The sequence below is a fragment of the Protopterus annectens genome, chromosome 2.part1, assembly GCF_019279795.1.
Source record: "Protopterus annectens isolate FY-2018-M chromosome 2.part1, PAN1.0, whole genome shotgun sequence".
Classification (NCBI taxonomy): domain Eukaryota; kingdom Metazoa; phylum Chordata; order Ceratodontiformes; family Protopteridae; genus Protopterus; species Protopterus annectens.
Genome location: NC_056729.1, coordinates 1,246,613,003 through 1,246,633,483, shown reverse-complemented (window position 1 = coordinate 1,246,633,483; position 20,481 = coordinate 1,246,613,003). Strand labels below are relative to the sequence as shown.

The 20,481-nt window shown below is 38.1% G+C and overlaps 1 protein-coding gene across 4 annotated transcripts in view; it reads left to right on the top strand.

Annotated features, from left to right (window-relative positions):
• SEMA5B (semaphorin 5B) overlaps window positions 1-20,481 on the top strand; it is a 3,270,261-nt gene that overhangs the window by 2,957,461 nt on the left and 292,319 nt on the right. For all 4 annotated transcript variants that reach the window (XM_044062778.1, XM_044062776.1, XM_044062777.1 and 1 more), the window contains one exon: window positions 10,333-10,450. In XM_044062778.1, the coding sequence (XP_043918713.1) occupies window positions 10,333-10,450 (118 nt within the window). The remainder of the gene's footprint in view (window positions 1-10,332; window positions 10,451-20,481) is intronic.

Here is a 20,481-nt window from a genome sequence, read left to right as displayed (position 1 = left end):
CCTAGGCTCCTTTTGGCGAAAAGAAAAAGCTACTGCTTACTCTGAGTGTTGCTTAATTAGCCAGCAGGTAAGAAAACTCAAAGGAGCACTGCACCACCAATGATAACTGGTGTAACAATAAACTAAAATTAAAAGCACTAAAAAAAACTATACTATGTAAGCAACTTAGTGAAACAGCTGTAACCAGGCTCATACAGAACACACCACCAAAGTCAAAGATGCTGAGTGTTGCTTAAATAAATAAGGCAAAGAAACTCAACAGTGCCCTCCACCACCAATGAGGACTGGTGCAACAATAAAGTAAGATTAAAAACAAGTAAAAGACTGCTATTTTCACTTCCTTCATGGTTGTCCAACCTGGGAGTTAGATATTTATGGGGTAGTGCAAATTGTTTTAGTTTTCATTTGTTATGAAAATTGATCTTAGTGGTACATTAGCTTCTCAGATTCAGTTTTAATGGCATCAGTTTCACTACCAGTGGCGCAGCAGTTAGCATTGCTGCCTCACAGCAAGAAGTTCTCCGGTGCGATTCTCAGCTGGATACCTTTTGTGCGGAGACTGCATGTCCTCCCTGCGTTTGCATGGGCTTCCTCCAGGCACTCCGGTTTTCTCCCACATTCCAAAGGCATACATTTAGAGCATTTCTCCCCAGGCCTATGCTGAAAATGGACTCTGTCCCAGTCGGATTTTCCCAGTAAACTAATGTTAAATAAATAAATTGTATGATATGGATCAGAACTTTATAAATGAGGGCTGATTAGTGCCTAAGGTGTAGGGTCTTACAGGTGACATTGAATGAACATCTGGGCCTGAACTACTGAGAAATGGCAACATGAAAAGCAAAAAGTGGTAAAACTAAATGCAAACTCTTAACTTTGGCAGTTTTCAATAATTTCGGACCAGATATTCAGAACACTTATAGTGGCGTCGCACTTCACTATCTCTAGCTCTGTGGTAGTAGATTTCTCTCCCATGGACTGATTTTACAGTAATTGATCTTTCTAGACAGATCTGCCCAGTGGTAGTAGGAACGTTGTTGAGAATAAGGGATCTCGTAGATTACGGGTGGTCATTTTGAATGAAACATTTTACAAAATTGTAGACAATGTGTGAAAATACCAAAAATAATCAGTGTGTGACCTTCCTTTCATCCTCAGCAGTGAAATATATGTTCCAAAGTAGAACCTATACTAGTCTATAACAAATTCTGAGTATTTGTTATGCTATTTTAATGTCTTTTTCATTCTTTTTCCTTCAAAAACATGCCCACACAATAAACAAACCTTACTTGTATTCAAATGCATTTTCAGTGTAAGTGAACATTTTTTTTATTTTCCTGTGTAAAATGGTGACCCTAATAATGTGATTGCCCTATATTAGTTCTTCCTCTTTCTTCCCCTCTTTTATATTCAGCAGATTGGCTGCATGATTAATTGTCATGTACCGCATAGTTACCATTTATCTTCTTGCACCTTCTTTTATTATTTAGGATCCATTTTTATGTCATGTATGTGATGTGACAGTCTTCTGTGTATGCATTTAACTTCTTTATGAAATGTTGAATTGTAATAATGTATGTCTTTTTATATAAGCAAAACATTGAAATGGGAACTGTGTTAATTTTTGTAGTGCATGGAGCACCATTGTTACGCTCAAATATCAGTTAAATGACACCTTGGTTTAGCTCTACTGTAGTGCAAGACCCAACCTTAAAGCTTAGAAGGGCGCTTAATTATTAATCAGCCTCCTAAGCTGTTAACATTGTGTATGGTGCTATAGTAGCACTGAACAAGGGTGTTATTTAACTTGTATCTGCATGTAAATAACATCAGCAGAACAAGAAACAGTTTAATTTCAGCTCTGTCTCTGTCTGCTGTCTACATTACACTCAGTAAGTAAAATGTATTTTGGATCAAACTGCTTACCTTACACAGGGAATATGTAAAACATAAAGCAGTTCCAAACTACATTACCGACTTTCAAAGCTGACATAACAGTTCCCCTTTTATTTAATTTCTCTATGGCTATTAGTACAAATCTCCATGTACTACAAAGAATTATGATTGGATCAGCGATCATAACTTGAAATGTGTTCTCGACATAGATGCCAAGATTCATCACTCAAGCTTCGCTCTTTAGATGAATGTCTTGGCATCTATGTCTTGAACACATGATAACGAAGTTATGATTGATGACCTGATCATAATTGTCTAGGTTTGCCCTGTAGTCTGTGAGAACACTGCTCGTAACACTGATGAATGTCTCGTCTCCAATTACAAAGTTCCGTCAAAAGCTATTATTCTGGTTGTGCTTGACATAGGGTCAAATCTATAATCAGGATCAAAAATTGTCCTATCTTGCCTGAATGTGTACACTACAATCTATTCTCTGACCTAAGGCATAAGGTTCGAACTCTAGATGCTGCCTGAGTGGAGTTTCCCCAGGTACCCAGAATTTCTCCAACATCCTAACCACATGCGATTTAGGTTGTCTGAGTACTCATAAGACTTATTTTTGTGATTTGAAGCCTTTCTAACTGTGCCCAGCAAAGTGTTGGTAAGATAGATATGTGCCTTAGAGTATAACAAACCTCTGGAAAAGAATCCTCATGCATGTCAAGCAGAGTCCATCCCTACTTTTATTTAAGTGTAACTTTGACCAATGGATGGGAAATCAGAAATTCACACCAGGTCTGGCCTTCATGTCTCTGATAGGCAGATGCAGATAATAACTATGCCCAAACTAACATAGCCCCCACACACACACACACCCATAATCTTTAGAAACTTTCTAACCAACATACCCCCACCTAATAAATGTCCATGATACATAGGGACACAGTTTGGTCGGGTTGTGCGGCTAGGCTTGTAAAGGCCCTGGTGGTTATTAGCCTAGTATATACGTATGATCCTATGAACCTAAAGACATTGTAGGCTCAGTGGGACTGAGCTAGCCAACAAAAATGAAATAAACAAATGCCATCAAAATAACATCATTTACTACTGTGGATTACTGTGCATATTCTCTCTACACAACCATCAAGATGTGCTTCATTTGATTTTATGAAAGTCCATCACATAATTTCTCCATTAGTAGTACTTCTACAAGTTACCACCTGCTGTCCAGCTGGTATAGCATAAAGCCCACATGAAGCGTACAGTGTTACTACTATCAGGGTTTGGCAAAGCCAGTCAGAGCCAACAGGCCAGCATTAAACAAGCCATGTGAAGCCCCCACAAGCACTTTCCTACACGTACTCTTTTCATGCATTTCTCCAGGGACACAAGGAGACAGTGGTATATGTGGATATCTGTCCCACTGACATGAAATCCGCGGCATCCTTCAACTTGACAGGAGGCGATCATGTTAAATGAAACAAAAACACACTTATTTCAAAATACAAAATGCTGCTGTAGTCAAATCATATTCCGCTCTCAGTTTGGAATTCAGATGCGAGAACATTAAAATGTTAGCTGTAAAGCATTACTTATATACATACACACACACACGCACACACACACACACACACACACACACACACACACACACACACACACACACACACACACACACATGTTCAAAATAATCATATTTTATTATAGGGTCAAGTGACAGTGGAACAGTAGAGTTGATGCGTGGCTTTAAAAAGTAATGATACAAATGCATATAATTCCTATGCATGTATGTAACATAAACGTGTACATTATGTATGAAAAAAAAAATCAGTGTTCCTGTTGGTGAATAAAATACATTCTTACTGCTTATACAAAAGTATCTTAGCCACAATGCATTTATTTGCAGTTTCAATATCAAAACATATGAAACAAAAACACAATTGTATAAGCAGTACAAGTTACACTTAAATTCAAAATACTTTAAAAAAAATCTAACTGTACAGAAATATCGACAAAATGAGTATTGTACATTCACAGATGAATTTAATGTAGTTACTAAATTGTCAAAGACATGAACGTCTTTGTATTTTAACAAAAAATCTGTATCAATAAAATGTTGTTTTTGCATTTTTCAAGATGCAAACCATTTTAACCAAAACATCTAAATTACAAAAAAAGCATCTTAAGATACTGAAAAAAGAAAAATCATAAAATAGCACAAAATCATTTTTACAAGAAGGTGGTCATGGCCTGCCGTAGAACACTGATGCAAGGGCTGTGCCCTCACACATCCCCACTTTGTTTTATATTATTACAGTTTTTGTAATAAATATATATATATATATATATATATATATATATATATATATATGTATATAGTTGCAGTTTATAATGTGTACACTGTGAACTGCAGTATTGGAATGTTGGTAATTTATTTTACTGACACTTCATTTTGCAGACAAATAAGTGGGTTGGTGTTAGGGGTGTGAGTGTCTTTGTGGTTTAAGATTACAGAAAAGGTGAAGTAAAAGGATAGCTTTAGTGTTTTGTGTATTTTTGTATGTGTGTGTATGTGATTGTGTGTGTGTGCATCTGTCTGTCTGTGCCTATCTTGTCAAGCCTCCTCCCACCTGCATAATCTGACTAAAGTGTGACAACCTAAATCCTAGCACTAACTCTGAACCTTCCCTTAGATAAACTCATTCTGTGACATTGCCAGTATTCAAACTACCCTAACACTAACTCTGAACCTTACCTTAGATAAACTCATTCCGTGACACTGGCAGTATTCAAACTACCCTAGCACTAACTCTGAATCTTACCTTAGATAAACTCATTCCGTGACCCTGCCAGTATTCAAACTACCCTACTAACTTCAAACTACCCTAACACTAACTCTGAACCTTACCTTAGATAAACCCATTCTGTGACACTGGCAGTATTCAAACTACCCTAACACACTCTGAACCTTACCATAAACCCATTCCGTGACACTGCCGGTATTCAAACTACCCTAACACTAACTCTGAACCTTACCTTAGATAAACCCATTCCATGACACTGGCAGTATTCAAACTACCCTGACACTAACTCTGAACTTTACCTTAGATAAACCCATTCCGTGACGCTGTCAACATTCAAACTACCCTAACACTAACTTCAAACTACCCTAACACTAACTCTGAATCTTACCTTAGATAAACCCATTCTGTGACACTGGCAGTATTCAAACTACCCTAACACACTCTGAACCTTACCTTAGATAAACCCATTCCGTGACACTGCCGGTATTCAAACTATGGCTTATTGAACCATTAAGAGTGTGTGGGTTTTTATTTATTTATTTTTTTTGCTTTGTTTTATTTTTAATTTAAACTGGAAAAGGAGATTATCTTTTTGTTATTAATTTAAGGGGGCTTTGGTTGTTTTTTTTTTTAGCATTTTGAGTTCTGCATTTTGATATGTCCACCTTGTGAGATGTCAGTTTTCTTGGTGACTGCATTGATATATCTGTCTATATATATATATATATATGTTTAATCCCTGACCAGATAAAGTGGCGATATCACATGGGCAGTAGCATAAGGTTGTCAGAATTGGAGAGGATAATTAGTAGTGATCCTCCAGGGTGTTCCCTTCTTAAAATTTCATTGGTGGCAGTGTGTGCAATACATAATGTTCATAGGTGGCAGTGCGTACAATAAGTTATGTTCATTGGGAGCATTTGCATGAACACAGGAAGGCACAGTTTTAAATTGTATTTGTTAATGGAGTAAGTGAACTATTCCTTAAATCCTTTTCAGTCACAAGGGCCAATGCATAGATGAGAAGAATGTACAAAATCAAGTCAGTAGAAGTCCGGACTGAACAATGGACCCTCCCCACAAAAAGAGTGCCTTTATATCAGGACATATGTACATGTTCACTGGCATACAAGCAGCAGGAAAGATTTTATTTATATTTCTTATGTAGGATGAATGTGCATCCTGAACTTTGCACCCATTTTGAGGAGTACGGTTTCAGGTTTTATTAATCCATTAGCAGTTACTTGAGATTTTACCTTCTGTAAGGGTGCTGTATAACTCTGAGCTTAAATGTGTTACACCATTCTGGAATTAGCCCTTCTAGACTGCTGTAACTGGCTCCTTGGACTAAGTTGCGTGTGTGTGTGTGTGTGTGTGTGTGTGTGTGTGTCTGTGTCTGTTTTTTTATTGCCTAATTTTACTATTGTGTTTCAAGTTCTCTTAATGTGATGGTTAATTGAGGCTTTGAACCTATGAACCTTTGGTTTTAGCAGAATATTAGACAGATTTTCTCTAAAAGAGTTAGTAAATCTTTCAGGTTATTGAAACTTCTGTCTTTGTTCTTCACTTATGTCATCGTTATTTATGTCTTCTTCTGGGCCAAAAAATATCTTCTTGTCAAACTCAGCCAGAGTAGCCATCGACAAATTTGTTCTCCTCTCTATGCTAGAATATGACAACCCATTTCTGCATCAGCCTCCAAGAAAAACAGTGCCAAACTCTAAACAATCTCCAGTAGCATCAGACAACTCATTAGAAACTCAGCCTTCTATAAGCATCATTGTATCTCCCTAGAAAAAGCCAAATGGCTACCCATAAAACAAAGATCTACCCTTCTGTTAAGATCCCAACCAACAAAAGTAATCCATCTCCAGATGTTTACTCAACTTAAAGTTAAACCATGAAAATACCTCCCCATAGTACCTGAGGCACTATTTACAAGCCATACCAAGTCTCATTAGTCCTTGAACCAAACTCTTCAGCACTGCACATTCTCCTTCCAGGCACCTACTCATTGCCATGCTCTCCCAATTGACCTAAAAGAAATAAACACTTACTCCAAGTTCAGAATCCAACATAAAAAAACACGTCTTCATCCAGGACAGATGCTCCTGCTTCAACACAGACATACCACCTAACACGCTATTCCTCTCACCTTTCCATTTATTTGCTCCTCTAACAGAATTATTGAAGATGGACTCACTTCAGAAACTATTGTACATCATGCTCTGCTTGCTTTACTATAATGTACATATACAGTTGTTCTGTATAACTAATATGAAATACCATTAATGCTTAATTTTCTGACTTTTTTGTTTGTGAAATCATTTTGTATTCACCTTGGCTGACCATGAAAATGATCAGTATTGATCAATGCACTGCCTAATAAATAAATCATTGTTGCCATTGTAGTTGATGCAGATCTGTAGATTATATTCATGGTAGTTTTGATATACTTTTTATAAATTCTCCTTAATGCAAATATGGACTTAGTTGCAGAGGTCATTCGTGTCCACTTCTGAGTTGTAGTAGTCTGTACTTTGTTTTACAGTCTGAATATTCAAGAACAGATGTCTGGTAGAGGCCTCATATCACTTTTATGCAAACTGAATACTTTGTTGAAATGGTATTTTGCAGTATGTATACTGTTGCTAGACAATTAAATAATAACATAGGTTCATAGGTTAGTACTAGGCTAATTGCCCTTGCAAGCCATTGGAAGCCTAGCCAATTATCCCTAGAGACTCAAACCCTGCACCTTGTGTTTGTAAGGCAAACACCTTAACCATTAAGCCATCATCCCAACCCAATTTTTTTGGAACACAAAGTATGATAACTGCTGCAGCATTTCAACCTTAAAAGTAGTAGTCTTGTAGCACAGAGTGTGAATTAGAACATACCTACAAGGGAAAGTCCCATTATATAATATTATTGCTTTAGGTATGGTCTAGTGAATATATGCATTATGGAGGTGTGTGGCGGGAGCAGTTTTACTGAATTTTTTTTTGGCATACCAGAGGACTTAAAGGAGAAGAAAATTTGACCCAGCTATTGTCTTAAGCAGTAGTGGATAGGAGAGATATGGTATTCCCTATGAACCTATAAATGAATACGGGGATAAATAGTGGTGTTGGTGATGGTCTTGGTACCATAAAGGATTGTATACCCATGGGTGCAGATAAGGTGATAAGGAAGCAAATGAAAAAAGTAGTGATGGTAACAAGGTATCTGTGAGTTTTGTGACTGACCTAAGTGGAAAAAGAAAGAAGCCAGCTTTGTTTGGGACACGCTGACTTGAAGGATCAAGCTGTCCTCTGGGGAGTTTTTGATGGCACCAAATTTGCAGTCATTTGTAAACTTCACAAAGCAAGCATCAGCATCTCTTTTAATGTGCACAGACTACATTTTGTGCTTCAGCTTGCAAATGACAGATTTGCGGCATCCATGAAATGCCCTGAAGAAATTTGTGAAAACATACAAATTTGCAGTCACCATATAAAATATGTTTAGTATATTGTAATTTTGCTCACAGTTTTTAATTTGCTCATCTTATTACCCTGTTACAGACTCTAGCTGTACAGAAGTTCAGCACCTGTCCCAAAGGCAGTTTTATACAGTAAATATAAAGTCTGTTTTGGGGGCAAAATCATGCAGTCTGTGTATGAAACAAAATTATGATTTTGTAATATTGAAGGTTTGGAGTGAGAGGTTTTATACATCAAAGTGAAACATTAAAATAAACTGCATCTAGGAAGTCAATAGAAATGCACCATATTCATAACTGGGTCTGTGGCCCAAAAGAGGTAAGGTAACGGGGAAAATGTACCTGTGGACTGTGAGGACAGTGGGGAAAATATAAGGTAATGGATCTCAGTGTGAGTTTATATAAGAAACAATGATTAGCTGCTTTGTTCATTACAGGGAAAATAGGTTAATTTTTAATTTCAGTAATTCTAGTGAACTGGACACCAGTCAGGATATTCTGCTGGAAATGATACTGAAGAATTGGGCATTACGTGTATCACAAAAATAAATGAGCAGAATTGAAGTACATGCTGTTGTTGCAGTGAATGACCATGCCAAACTGGACATCCAAGCTTGAGTGTGTATAAATACTGTTGTCTAGAAACTTGCAGTGTCATATAAGTACAGGTTACCAATTATGTGGTGCTTTTTTCAGCAAGCTACAATTCTGATTTAAATAATAATATGATCTTCTCCATTTTGGGTAATTAGCAGTTGCAGATTGGTCACCTTTAAGTTCCTGTACTGAGATTGGGCAGCATCAGTATTAGTGTTGTTATATATTAGATTTAGCTGCCTGGCCAAAAAAAAAAAAACACAGGAGCATATGTTTTTTAATTAAACCAGAATGCATGTGCAGTTCAGATAAGGTATTTTTTCCTTTACAAGGGTTGTGGCAAACTGGGCACATTGCCATGTGTAGAAATAGAACGTTTGAAGCTGGGGTAACAAGGCTTCCTAATGTTTATACATTCATTTGAAGAGAGGAGATGAAAAGCATGAATGGTTGATGAGAAGTTTTTTGTTCTAAAGTGTGACTTAAGTATAGCTTACTAAATTTTACGTATATGCTCGAAAGCACATACAGTGTGAACACTACACTAAAAATGGCTGAGGATAGTCTTACAGGTTACCGAAGCCAGTCTTGGTGACCTGAGCTATGTGAAACTGGATATTTAGTCAAAAACAGCTTGTGTTACTAGTTGCTGAACTAACCTGTTATGCCAAAACATGATATCTGCAGTTTCTTCTGGTCTGTGACCGTCCCACAAATGTTTCTGTTAGGAGTGCAGGGGTACAGTCCTTTGCAGGCAGGGTTTGAGGGCTCTGCTCCTGCTGTTTTGGAGATTTCTCCTGAAAACGTGTTTGCTGCTGGGGAGTATTGATTTGGTCTGCTTGGTTGCCTGAGATATGCCTTATTGAACTGTACCTTAACATGCTGTTTGTATATTCCTGGGTGATTATGTGACACGTGCAGTGTGTTTGTAGCAATTCTCTTATCAACATGTATTTATTTAATTTATTTAATCTGTTTATTTATTTATTGCCTTTGTTTACTGGGATTGTCTAAGTACAAAAATTACCCCCTTTTAAGAGGAGGCTTGTGGAGGAAAGCTCCACAAAGAAATTTTGACAAAAAAATTACGGCATGTGAAATTAGCAATATTAACATAACATTTAATTTGGAAGTGAGTAACATTACATTGTACATCCATCATTAGAGATTTTGTACTTTGAATGAGAGTGCAACTACCTCAAATTTGAAGTTGCAGGACCTGTGGCCAAACATTTGCTAATCTAGGGCTGTGTTATTTACACAAATACACACAAATTAGCAGTTAGATTTGTTGATGAGGTTGCAACAAGCAAAACGTAATTATTTTGATTTCTAGTCCAGGCTTTCTTTTCCTGTTGAACTTAAATATCTGGTGTGGTCTTCACTGCCAGAACAGGAAATATTTTTGTTAGAATTTTGAATCACATACATTCATTAGTATAGCCAACATCATAAAATATAATTTCTTCTTTTTATATATATATATATGTGTGTGTGTGTGTTACTTTGTGTATTTCTTTTTCTAAAAACATGTTTTATTTCTGTTTATAGGTCCTGTTTAGGAGCTAGAGATCCATACTGTGGCTGGGACAGCAAGCAGAGACAATGCACAACAATTGAGGATAGTTCGAACATGAGCTTATGGATCCAGAACATCACCGACTGCCCGGTACCTGTACACTGTTACTTAACCATTCCTTGCATCTTAAATCATCCTGTACACTGTTACTTAACCATTCCTTGCATCTTAAATAATTTGCTTAATCAGAAGTGATCGTTCTGTCTTCTGTCTCAGTGGTTTGCCATAAACAAGTCTGTTGCTTATTTGTAAAAATATTTATAAATCAAAGTTTAATGCACAGTGTGTGTGTGGTGCTAAACTAAATACTTTTAGTGTGTGGTAAAGATAGATAAGTATCTACAGAGCAGACAAGATTTGTCTACTGAGAATAAATTTGTCACTCAGGCAGGCAACCCAAGCCCTGCTACATAAACCATATAGTTTTTAAGAGACAATATATTATTTTCAAAATAGACTCATAAGCCAATATAAATATTATGGCTGTTTCTGAGAAAAAGGCAGGAAGGCAGCAGATCAGTGAGATGGACTGTAGTGAACATGTATAAATTTGGCAGTCTGATATTTTAATGACCCCAGGACTAGAGATAGACATCACATGATTATGTTCTGTATGGGACAGGCAGAAAAATAAAATGGGGGAGGAGGGTGAAACAAAAAGCATCAAAGCTCACCTTCTCAGCATCATAATTAGAAAGGTTAAGAGGAATAGTCAACACAAACCCATCACATGCTTTATATTCCTCTATTGTTTGAAGCAAACATCCTGATGAATAGGGGTATAGCTAAAAGTTTCAGATTCTACACCAAGATTTACTGCTATTTTACCCCACTCTAAAATAATTTCCCTTTAATGTGCAACATATATCCTAAATATGTTATTACCAATTCAGAATGTATACTGAACTATTGTCACAATAGGACCCTTTAGTTGGACAGCTAGTAATAGTCTCTCTCCATCTAATTCTGTCAGGTTGCATCTGACTCCTGTAGTAACACTAAGCTTTTACTACACAAATAAAAAACGGAGATTGCCAGGCCTTTTTTCTTCCATATCACACACCCTGCACACACATGCACACAGCTATGAGCAATTTAAAGTCACCATTTAGCCAGTGCTGGAGATGCAGAGGAGTACATTTCTGACTACAGCCCAGGTGTATCAAGTTAAACTAGTAGCTCAGGAGATTAATGATGCATGCTGGTAGGGATGATGGCCTAGTGCAACCTGTGAGTAGGTAGTGTGGAGCTGGCCACACACATACTTCCATTATTCCTCAGAAGAGGAGCAGGGATGCACAGAGGTGGTATGGGGGGGGGGGGTAGGCTAACCAAGCCACCAATGGGTCGTAGCCTTCAGCATGAGTGTGTAGAAGTAACAACGCTCGCAAGGAATGGGCACTGGGGGGGGCCACCTCAGTTATAAGATTTGATCATCACCCCCCCCCCCACTGGTGGAGGGCTATGTCACACTGCTAGCAAGGGCACAAAGCACCTTCATGTCTGCCTAAATAATGTCCCCCTTGCCTACGACTCTGTGTGGAGTCCCCAAAGTAGAGAAACAAAACATTTGCACTGTCCAGTTGAGGACTGGCTTAATTGTTGTCAGGCACAGAAGCAAAAATAACACAGGAAAAAAAAACATTTAGAGTCTCCAATTCACCTCCTGCATGTCTTTGGGATGTGGGAAGAAATCATAGTACTTGCAGAAAATCCACATAAATATAAGGAGGACACGCAGACTCCGCAAGAAGACAGTTCAGTTTTATACCAAAACAAAGCACCTATAGCAATCACTAAATCACTGTGGTCAGGTGGCCTACTGTGGTGGCTAACTTTTATAGTCTTTTTGATATGGCTGCTGATTGGGCAGTTGGCACCTCTGAATTGGTCAAAATGTTGCCCACTTGGAAATTCATGGCCTGCTGTCTAGATAACAGAATTGCTGGACAACTGAAAGGCAGTTTTAAAAATTACATGAACTCAACTAGCTCATATCTTGTTCAAAGAATTATTGAGTGTATTAAGGCAAATTTCAGAAAAAATAAATGTACTTGGTAACAGACCGTGTTATATTTGAAGGAAGATTAAGGGAAGAGGAAAAGGAAAGCTTTGTTATTCTCAAGAAGATGCGTTTGTGAAAAGTAGCAACCAGCAATTCAGAATGGAAAGAGCATAGATGTCTATGAGAAACCCAAACATTGTGAAAGGCGATCTGTATAAATCCCCAGACAGACCATGCCAGAGAGGGGAAGAAGGTACTGTTAATATAAATTGGATGTAAAGTTGTTAGTGTGAGTGTCACTGAGTGCAAACATTGCACAATGTCACTTTTTTCAAATTGATCACTACAAGGCAAGTTTACCTTTCAACAAGATGCAGTGACCTTGTGATGATATTAAGTAAAAGGGTACAATGTGTGTATGTAGGAGATTGCCCAGCACATAAACGATGATATCAGGTTACACACATTCATGTTTTTTTTTTTTTTGTTAAATCAGCTTGAATTCATGCTGTAGTTTTTTTGCATGCTTGCAACCGACTTAAAATCCATTGGAATTTTCCTGTGCAGCTTCATATCCTGATGATTACTAAAGGTGGTGTTTAGTCTGGCAGTTGGTACAGTGGGTTAAAGCTGTGAGGTATAGATCCTATTATACAGAGTTTTATTCCCTTAGCCTTGTTTGCCTACTGTCTAACATTGAGCAAGTCACTTAACCAGACAGTGCTTAGGGGCAAATGGGAATTTGGGTCGGGCTCCTCAGTGGTCCCCTGGACTGCAAGCTAAGTAACTACCTATAACTGGAACTTTCTTAATCTAGGAGGAAGGAGAGAAAATAGAAGCCAAGGGTTCATCATATTTAGACTAAATAAAGGGAGTAAGGTAAGAAAGCATTACAGAAAATATTTCTGTCCAGTATTTATAGTGGAAGATATGTATAATGAGTGTGCAGATGGGAAGTAATAACTAAAAAGGCACAGTGCACATACACACACACACATACTTAAAATTCAATTAATGGGAAGGATTGTAGAAACTTAAAATGTAACAACATTTAAGGAAAGCCTGGACCCACAGACTCTACCACCCTCCCTCCATTCCCACTTCCAGTGAACAGCAGTGAGCAACTAGCTGTCTGCCTGTCAACTGAAAACAGACAAGATACACAGAAGTATAGAACAGTCAATCTAGTGTCGAGTCTAGGCAAGGTTAAGGTGTTAATGTAATTAAGTTTTCATTAACCAGGTAAAGCCTACTAGATAGGGATGACCAGAGAGTCTGGTTCACTAACTAGATAAGACCCATGAGACACAAGTGATTATTTTTAATGGTGACCAGAGAGCCTTAATTTTGCCCAGAATCACATACTGTACAGATGGAGGTTGTTAGAGTCAAACTCAGATCAGCTTGCTAAGCCTGCTTGTTGCCTTAACTCACTAAGCTGTACTTCCAAAGAGAGAGATTTCACAGACTTGTTCTTAGTGTTAGTGACTTATTCTGGTGTAAGGCCTACCCACAATGCAGGCTTCCATGGGATTTCATCACTTATATAGACAGCAGGTCTTTTAAAATTGAGCCCAAAGAGTAATACCCAGAGCAATGGAAAGTGTGTGCATTTAATTTAAGTGCCAGTAACTTGAATCAGCTATACTGAAAAATATTTTTAGTGAAGAAGAAACAAGGTTTATTTTCGGGGGGGGCAAGCTGCTCTGTACCCCTGTGTGGGGTGGCATTCCCCACACCCCCTTAACATATATACATACTAAGTCAATGGAGACAACTATAGGGAAAAGGGTCTCCCACTCCCTTAAGCATTTGTGAACTTCTTCCATCACCCTTGAGGTGACTTGGAAACTGTTGTAGTTGTATATTAGGCTGGAGAACAGCTGTGTTAAATTGTGCTGTATAATGATAGTGATAAATGCAGTAAAAAATCACGCACCATGTAATGCCACCTAACACCAATCAGCGTCAAGGCAAAACTCCTCTTGATGCAATTATCACTCTTCTTAAAAATTGTTTTCTTATGAATCTCTTGTCTTAAAACTGAATAGTGTTATAACATACATAGCATGCACTAATTCCACCAGTGTTTCAATGACTTCCACATGATTGCCCAAATCAACTTTCTTGCGACCTTCTCATATGCCTAGGAATAACCAGTTGTGCTCTTTAACCAAATTAAAAACCGCATGAACAGCAGCAACCCCTTTTCCTCCATTTTTACGGGTGCTTGGTGTGGCTCACAAAGGTTGTCACTTCTCTATATTCATAATCACCCTTCTATCTTCTTTGGCAGTTGTGCCTGCCTCTTATGTAGTCTCTCCATATCACTCCCTCATTTTTTTATCCCTGTCTCTCCCTAATTTTATTTACCAAACTATCTTCTGTTTTCCTGCACAAGTCACTGAACCACCATAGTTTGTTCTCATTGACTTTCTCTTTAATTGGGCCTACATTTGCTTTTGCTCTAGTGTTGTCATTTCTTCATCTCTCCAACAGTCTGCATCCTACTACCCATCTGAGGTACTTTATTTCCATCACCTCGAGCTTTCTGTACTGCTCTTGCTTCACTGCACAGGTGTCTGTGCCACACAAAAGTACTGGTTGCACCAGTATTTTATACACCTCACTTTTCATCTTCTTTGCATTCTTTTGTCTCATGTTATCCCTGACACTATGTGCCAGTTGCCTGCAGCACCTCTGATTATAACTCTGACTTCCTCATTCAGACTTCTCGTCTCCTCAATCTTGCCTCCTAGGTACTCGAAGCTGCTAATCTGTTCTACTGTTTTTTTCTTCTATCTCATTTCAAACAACTTTTGACTTCCCCCATTCCCTGCCATGACTAATATCTTGTTTGGACTCACTTTCATCCTTTCTTGGAACCTTGTCATATGCTTTCTCCAAGTCCAGGAATGCCAGTTATTTGGACTCTCTCATAATTTCCAGCTTCTTCTGCATTTTCTGTCTCCCTGCATATATTAGGTCAGTTGTACTGTATACTGTCTGAAACTACACTGCTTATTTTCCATCTTGCGTTCTGCTGCTGTGCACAAACTACACTGCTTATTTTCCATCTTGCGTTCTGCTGCTGTGCACAAACTACACTGCTTATTTTCCATCTTGCGTTCTGCTGCTGTGCACAAACTACACTGCTTATTTTCCATCTTGCGTTCTGCTGCTGTGCACATTCATTGATGACTCACTTTTCCCAGCACTTTCATACTGTGTGGCTAGGTTTATATATTTGTACTGCCCACAGATGTGAATATCCTTTTCATTCTTGTATACTGACATTAAAATTATTATTCTCCAGTCACCTGGGTACATTTCCCCCTCTCTACTGCAATGAGTATCCTCAAGAGCCATATCTGCCCTAAATCCTCCAACATCTTGTTCACTTCTGAGCCTGAAGCTTTCCCTGACTTCATCTTCCTCAGTGCGCTTTGTACTAGTACTACAGTGGGTTCTCTATCCTCTTTCAGAACAGGTTTTGCATGCAGTTGTACATCTTGTGTAGAATTGTCTTCATTCAGAAGCTTTTTAAAGAACTCCTTCAATCTATCCTTGATGTCCTTTAAACTGCTGAGCAAATTTAAGGCCACCAGATATATTGATCAGTTCTGTGTCTTCTTTTAAAAATGTTTGTGCAAAGGTGAAATGCAGTGGGTAGACAAAACTCATGTACATAAATTATATTTAACAGTACCAGGAGAGTTGCAGCCTCCCATCTCTGCAGAAACTGTGCCTTTTCACCTTCACTCCCTTCTTCTACCTTTAAAGTACACAGATGCAGGGGTGCCAATCCTCCTCACAAATAAATGAACTTAATACAGAGCACTCCAAATTAAAAAACAGAAAAATTATGGAAAAAAAGTACATGATGTCATATTGTTCTGTAGTTCTTCAGAATAACCACCTGAAACCAGTCCTGCAAAACAATTCTGAACAAAGCCAAAACAAATGGGAGGGATAGAAAAAATTAGGGACATATTTTGCTCTTACAAGCTTAAAAAGTTGTTATAATAAGTTTTGTATTAACCTGTATTTTTGAAGGATATGAAGTATGAAACTCATGTCTGTCATTATTTAGTGACTTTAATTCTCAAGTGATTTCCAAGAAAACCAGCAAACCGAAAATGAGGCAGAAATCTGGTTATTCTGCAAACTTTTGGCTAGTTGGGAGGTATGACCCCACCATTGCAAAGGAGATTTTTATTAGTGTTCTGGTCAAGTCAAATTTCTTCCAGTCATGCATTTAAATGGCCACTGAAATGAAAATGAAACAGTCACATGTTGTGTGTGTTAACAGCCAGACTACAGATTCAGGTTTGTGGTTTCATTTTATATTGTTTCTGCCAACCACGCATGCCTCTCAACTGTCCAGATTTTTACAGAATGTCCAGATTTTTGCCTCATATTTTTGTTCCTCTTAAATTTCTGTTTTTTTGGCAAATCACTGGAATGATCTAAGGATTAAAGTCACTAAATAAAGACGTACATTTCAGTTAAAGATTTCATATCTTTCAAAAAATGTATGCTAAAACAGATTCTTTTATTCTAGCAACTTTCAAAGCTTACAAAGAACAATATTTAAAATGTGTCCCTATTTTTGGGCCCTTGTTCCCCTCATTATGTCAGGCTCTGTCCAGATTTCTTGCATCAGGAGGTTGAGAGGTATGTCAACCAGTGAAAATGAAACTTCACAATCATATTTTTGTGTGTGTGTGTATGAATGTATGTATATGTGTATATATATATATATATATATATATATATATGTGTGTGTGTGTAATATTTCTTAGCTTGTAAATGCCGATTTTTATCTCAGTTTATTGTACATTTTGGATTTCTGCAATGTAATGAATCCATTTATTTGCCTATTTTTTTGCATTCACATTGTGGCATACTGCCTTAGTTTGATGAGTGCATGCTTTAGAGAGAGAGAGAGAAAAAGAATGACAGAGAATGTGTATGTGTGTTTATGATTTTCCAGACAAAATGGATGACCATTATTAGGTTAAGTGCAGTAATTGAACTGACTTCCCAGATTCAGCAGCATCTGTAATTTGAAAGTAATCCTACATTTGATTAAATGCCACTTTGCTTTGGCTGCTAGTTAATTCCCATTATTTCATGTGTGCCATTGTGCATCTCATTATAAGACCTAAGCCTTTACAGATGATAGGTAATGCAGTACAGTATACAGTGGAGTGCGCCTATCAGAAAATAGGATGCATTAGATGTCAGAATGGATTACCACATGCAGCTGATTCAGTCTGCAATAACACATTTTATACTGGTACATTATATACTATGTAAATATATATATATATATATATATATATATATATATATATATATATACATATATACAGTGGGATTCGATTTACCATGATAGAATGGACTTTTGCATTTCCTTTGACTGTTTGCATTTCAGGTCATATTTTAGAAACATATTGCAAATTGTCCTTTTGGCAGGAACATTCACTTTCACGCTGTCAGTGTCTGAGACTTGTGATAAGAAGCAAACTGAAGGGCCAGTTATTGAATAGTGCCACAGCAAATAGGGTTGTCTCGTTTACTTCATAGGAGCTTTGATCCATGAAATTATTATATTAGCAGCAGGGGTGAAGACCTCAGCTTCCTAAAAGAGGAGTCTGTTGAGATACTCAGGAAAACAATAACAGGGAGCACCATGTGACAATAAAAGAATATCCAGATAAGGAGAATACCCCTAAGAATTCATTGTACTGCAGACAAGACAGACTGACATACTTCAAACGGGAAATGTTTACAGCTGACCTTATTGCAGTAATATTAGATGCTACAGAAACTAATGGAGCACAAAGGCATCCAAACCAGTCTGACGATGGGCAGTAAAGGTACATGAGACACTAAGATAATAAGCCATCCTTCACAAAATCTCATCCATATAGATTTTTACAGAGTAGCTAGAGAAACGCTATTTCAAACCTGAAAACTGACAGCATATGCCATCCTTAGATGGTTGCACATGTGCCAATTCAGTGTAGGTTAAGGAGTGTACACTAATATGTGTACACAGACACACCTTCAAAGTCCATTAGATGAGTGCGGGCATGCCACAGCGCCCAGGATTCTTGACACCTTTTGGATGCCAGTGCAATATATTGAGGAAGACATTAAATTCCCTGAAATACAGCTTGAATATCATTGCAAAATAGAGGTCTTTCACATAAGTACCACCCTCAGTGCTTGGAATCATACACTGCACAAACTTGTGTACATTTGAGTGCACACTACTCTGTGAGTCATCAGCGCTGCATCAAACCCAAGGGGCAGTGCTGTATCATCTGCTAGTTGGTGTAAGTGCTACTGGACTTGTCTTACATGTAACCAGAGGAGCTTTTGAGAGTGGAACACAGTGTGTGTGACCCTGAATGCTCATGAAATGAAGGAGGGCATGTTACTTCTCATGTGCAGTAGCTTGTTTCAGAGGATTCACTATGCTTCAGTTGGTAGTTTTGGTATCACATGTGACTTGGCTGTGTAGTAAGCAAAAGTAGTGTTGAACTGAGTCAGATGACCAGAGTTGCTTCTATCTTTGGCCTGCTCAATAGCAGCCTGCAGATATCTTGACTCCATAGAAATACTGTCCTGTGCAACTTCCTGAAGACTCTGCCTGTCTACCTAAAGTCTTGGCACTCATTCTGTAGCATTGGCAATGGAGTTCAAGTTTGCCATCGTACAGCATCTTTCATTGAATTCACAAGTCCTATAGTGTGGTCAGTGGAATGCAGTTCATGAATTTTGTTTTGTTGCTGTGTAAATGTAATTCATATTAAATCAAATGTGTGACCCAAATCTGGGTGATATCCTCCCCTACATTGTAGACCCATGTCTCCCTCATGATAGACCACCACATCTGCATATATGACCATGAGTAGGTTAATAGGACACTTTAGAGTGGAGACCCTGCCATAGACTGATCTGCTGTAGCCACAGAGTATTGTTTCTCAGTCACCTACTGTTGTGGTCTTCTGAAACCACAAATTCATGTCCACCACTGATATCATTTTTTTCCATAGTCTCTCACCTTAAGTCATCTCTGTTTCCTGCATGGAGGTAAACAGACTCAGCCTTAACATCATGAATGAATGAAAACACAAGTTACATCCCCAACAGCAGTTGATCACAGTCAAACTCAGTATGTGAGACTTCTGCATCTGGCTGACATCCATGCTGTATAATCCAAATCAAATCATCACCAGTATCCTCAACAAAAGGTTGAGATCAAATCATCACCAGTAGCCTCAACAAAAGGCTCTAGTCCCTATCCCCAGAAATTACAAATGTGGTAGATAAAGATGCATGGAGCAAACAGGAAAGACACATAATAAGAACAGAGACATAGTATCTCCTGCTTTGGTCCCAGCCACCATGAAATCAACAGAAGCAGAGGCACGTGTGTCAGAAAGATATATGTACAAATGTCTAGTGTCATAAGATACCGTGGTAAGTATGCACACTATGTCTGCTGAAGATGTCAGGCAGGTCACCTCTGCTAATGTGAGGCACCATCAGTAGTCGCATCTCACGCCTGGCTGGCTGGCTTTATCATTTCCACCTATAAGAAATGGAGTAGTTAGAATACAGAATAGTGAAGCTAGTCAGGATTACACTAAATAAAGCAAAGGTATGACAGAATTTCCCATACATGAGGATGTGTTTGGTGCCTGAAGCACTGGTCTTTTCCTTTATCGGTGCTACTCAGGTTTTCCATGGTCACATTCCAAACATGGAGATGATTTTGATGGTGCCTGAAGCACTGGTCCTTCCCTTTACCAGTGCTACTCGGGTTTATAAATTCATATATAATATATAATATGTAATGTGTGGTAAATATAATTAAATATATTTGTTTTTTTTTTTTTAAAACATATATATAAATATATAATGTTGTTGTGTCTTTCGGCTTTTCCCAGTTAGGGGTCGCCACAGTGGAACTCCGGTCCACTAATGATTGGCAGTAGATTTTTACATTCCGAGTTACCGGCCCTGACGCACAGTCTTCAACGAAGGTATGCCCATTCACACGTCTCCACACAGAAGACGCTCTAACTGAGAATCGAAC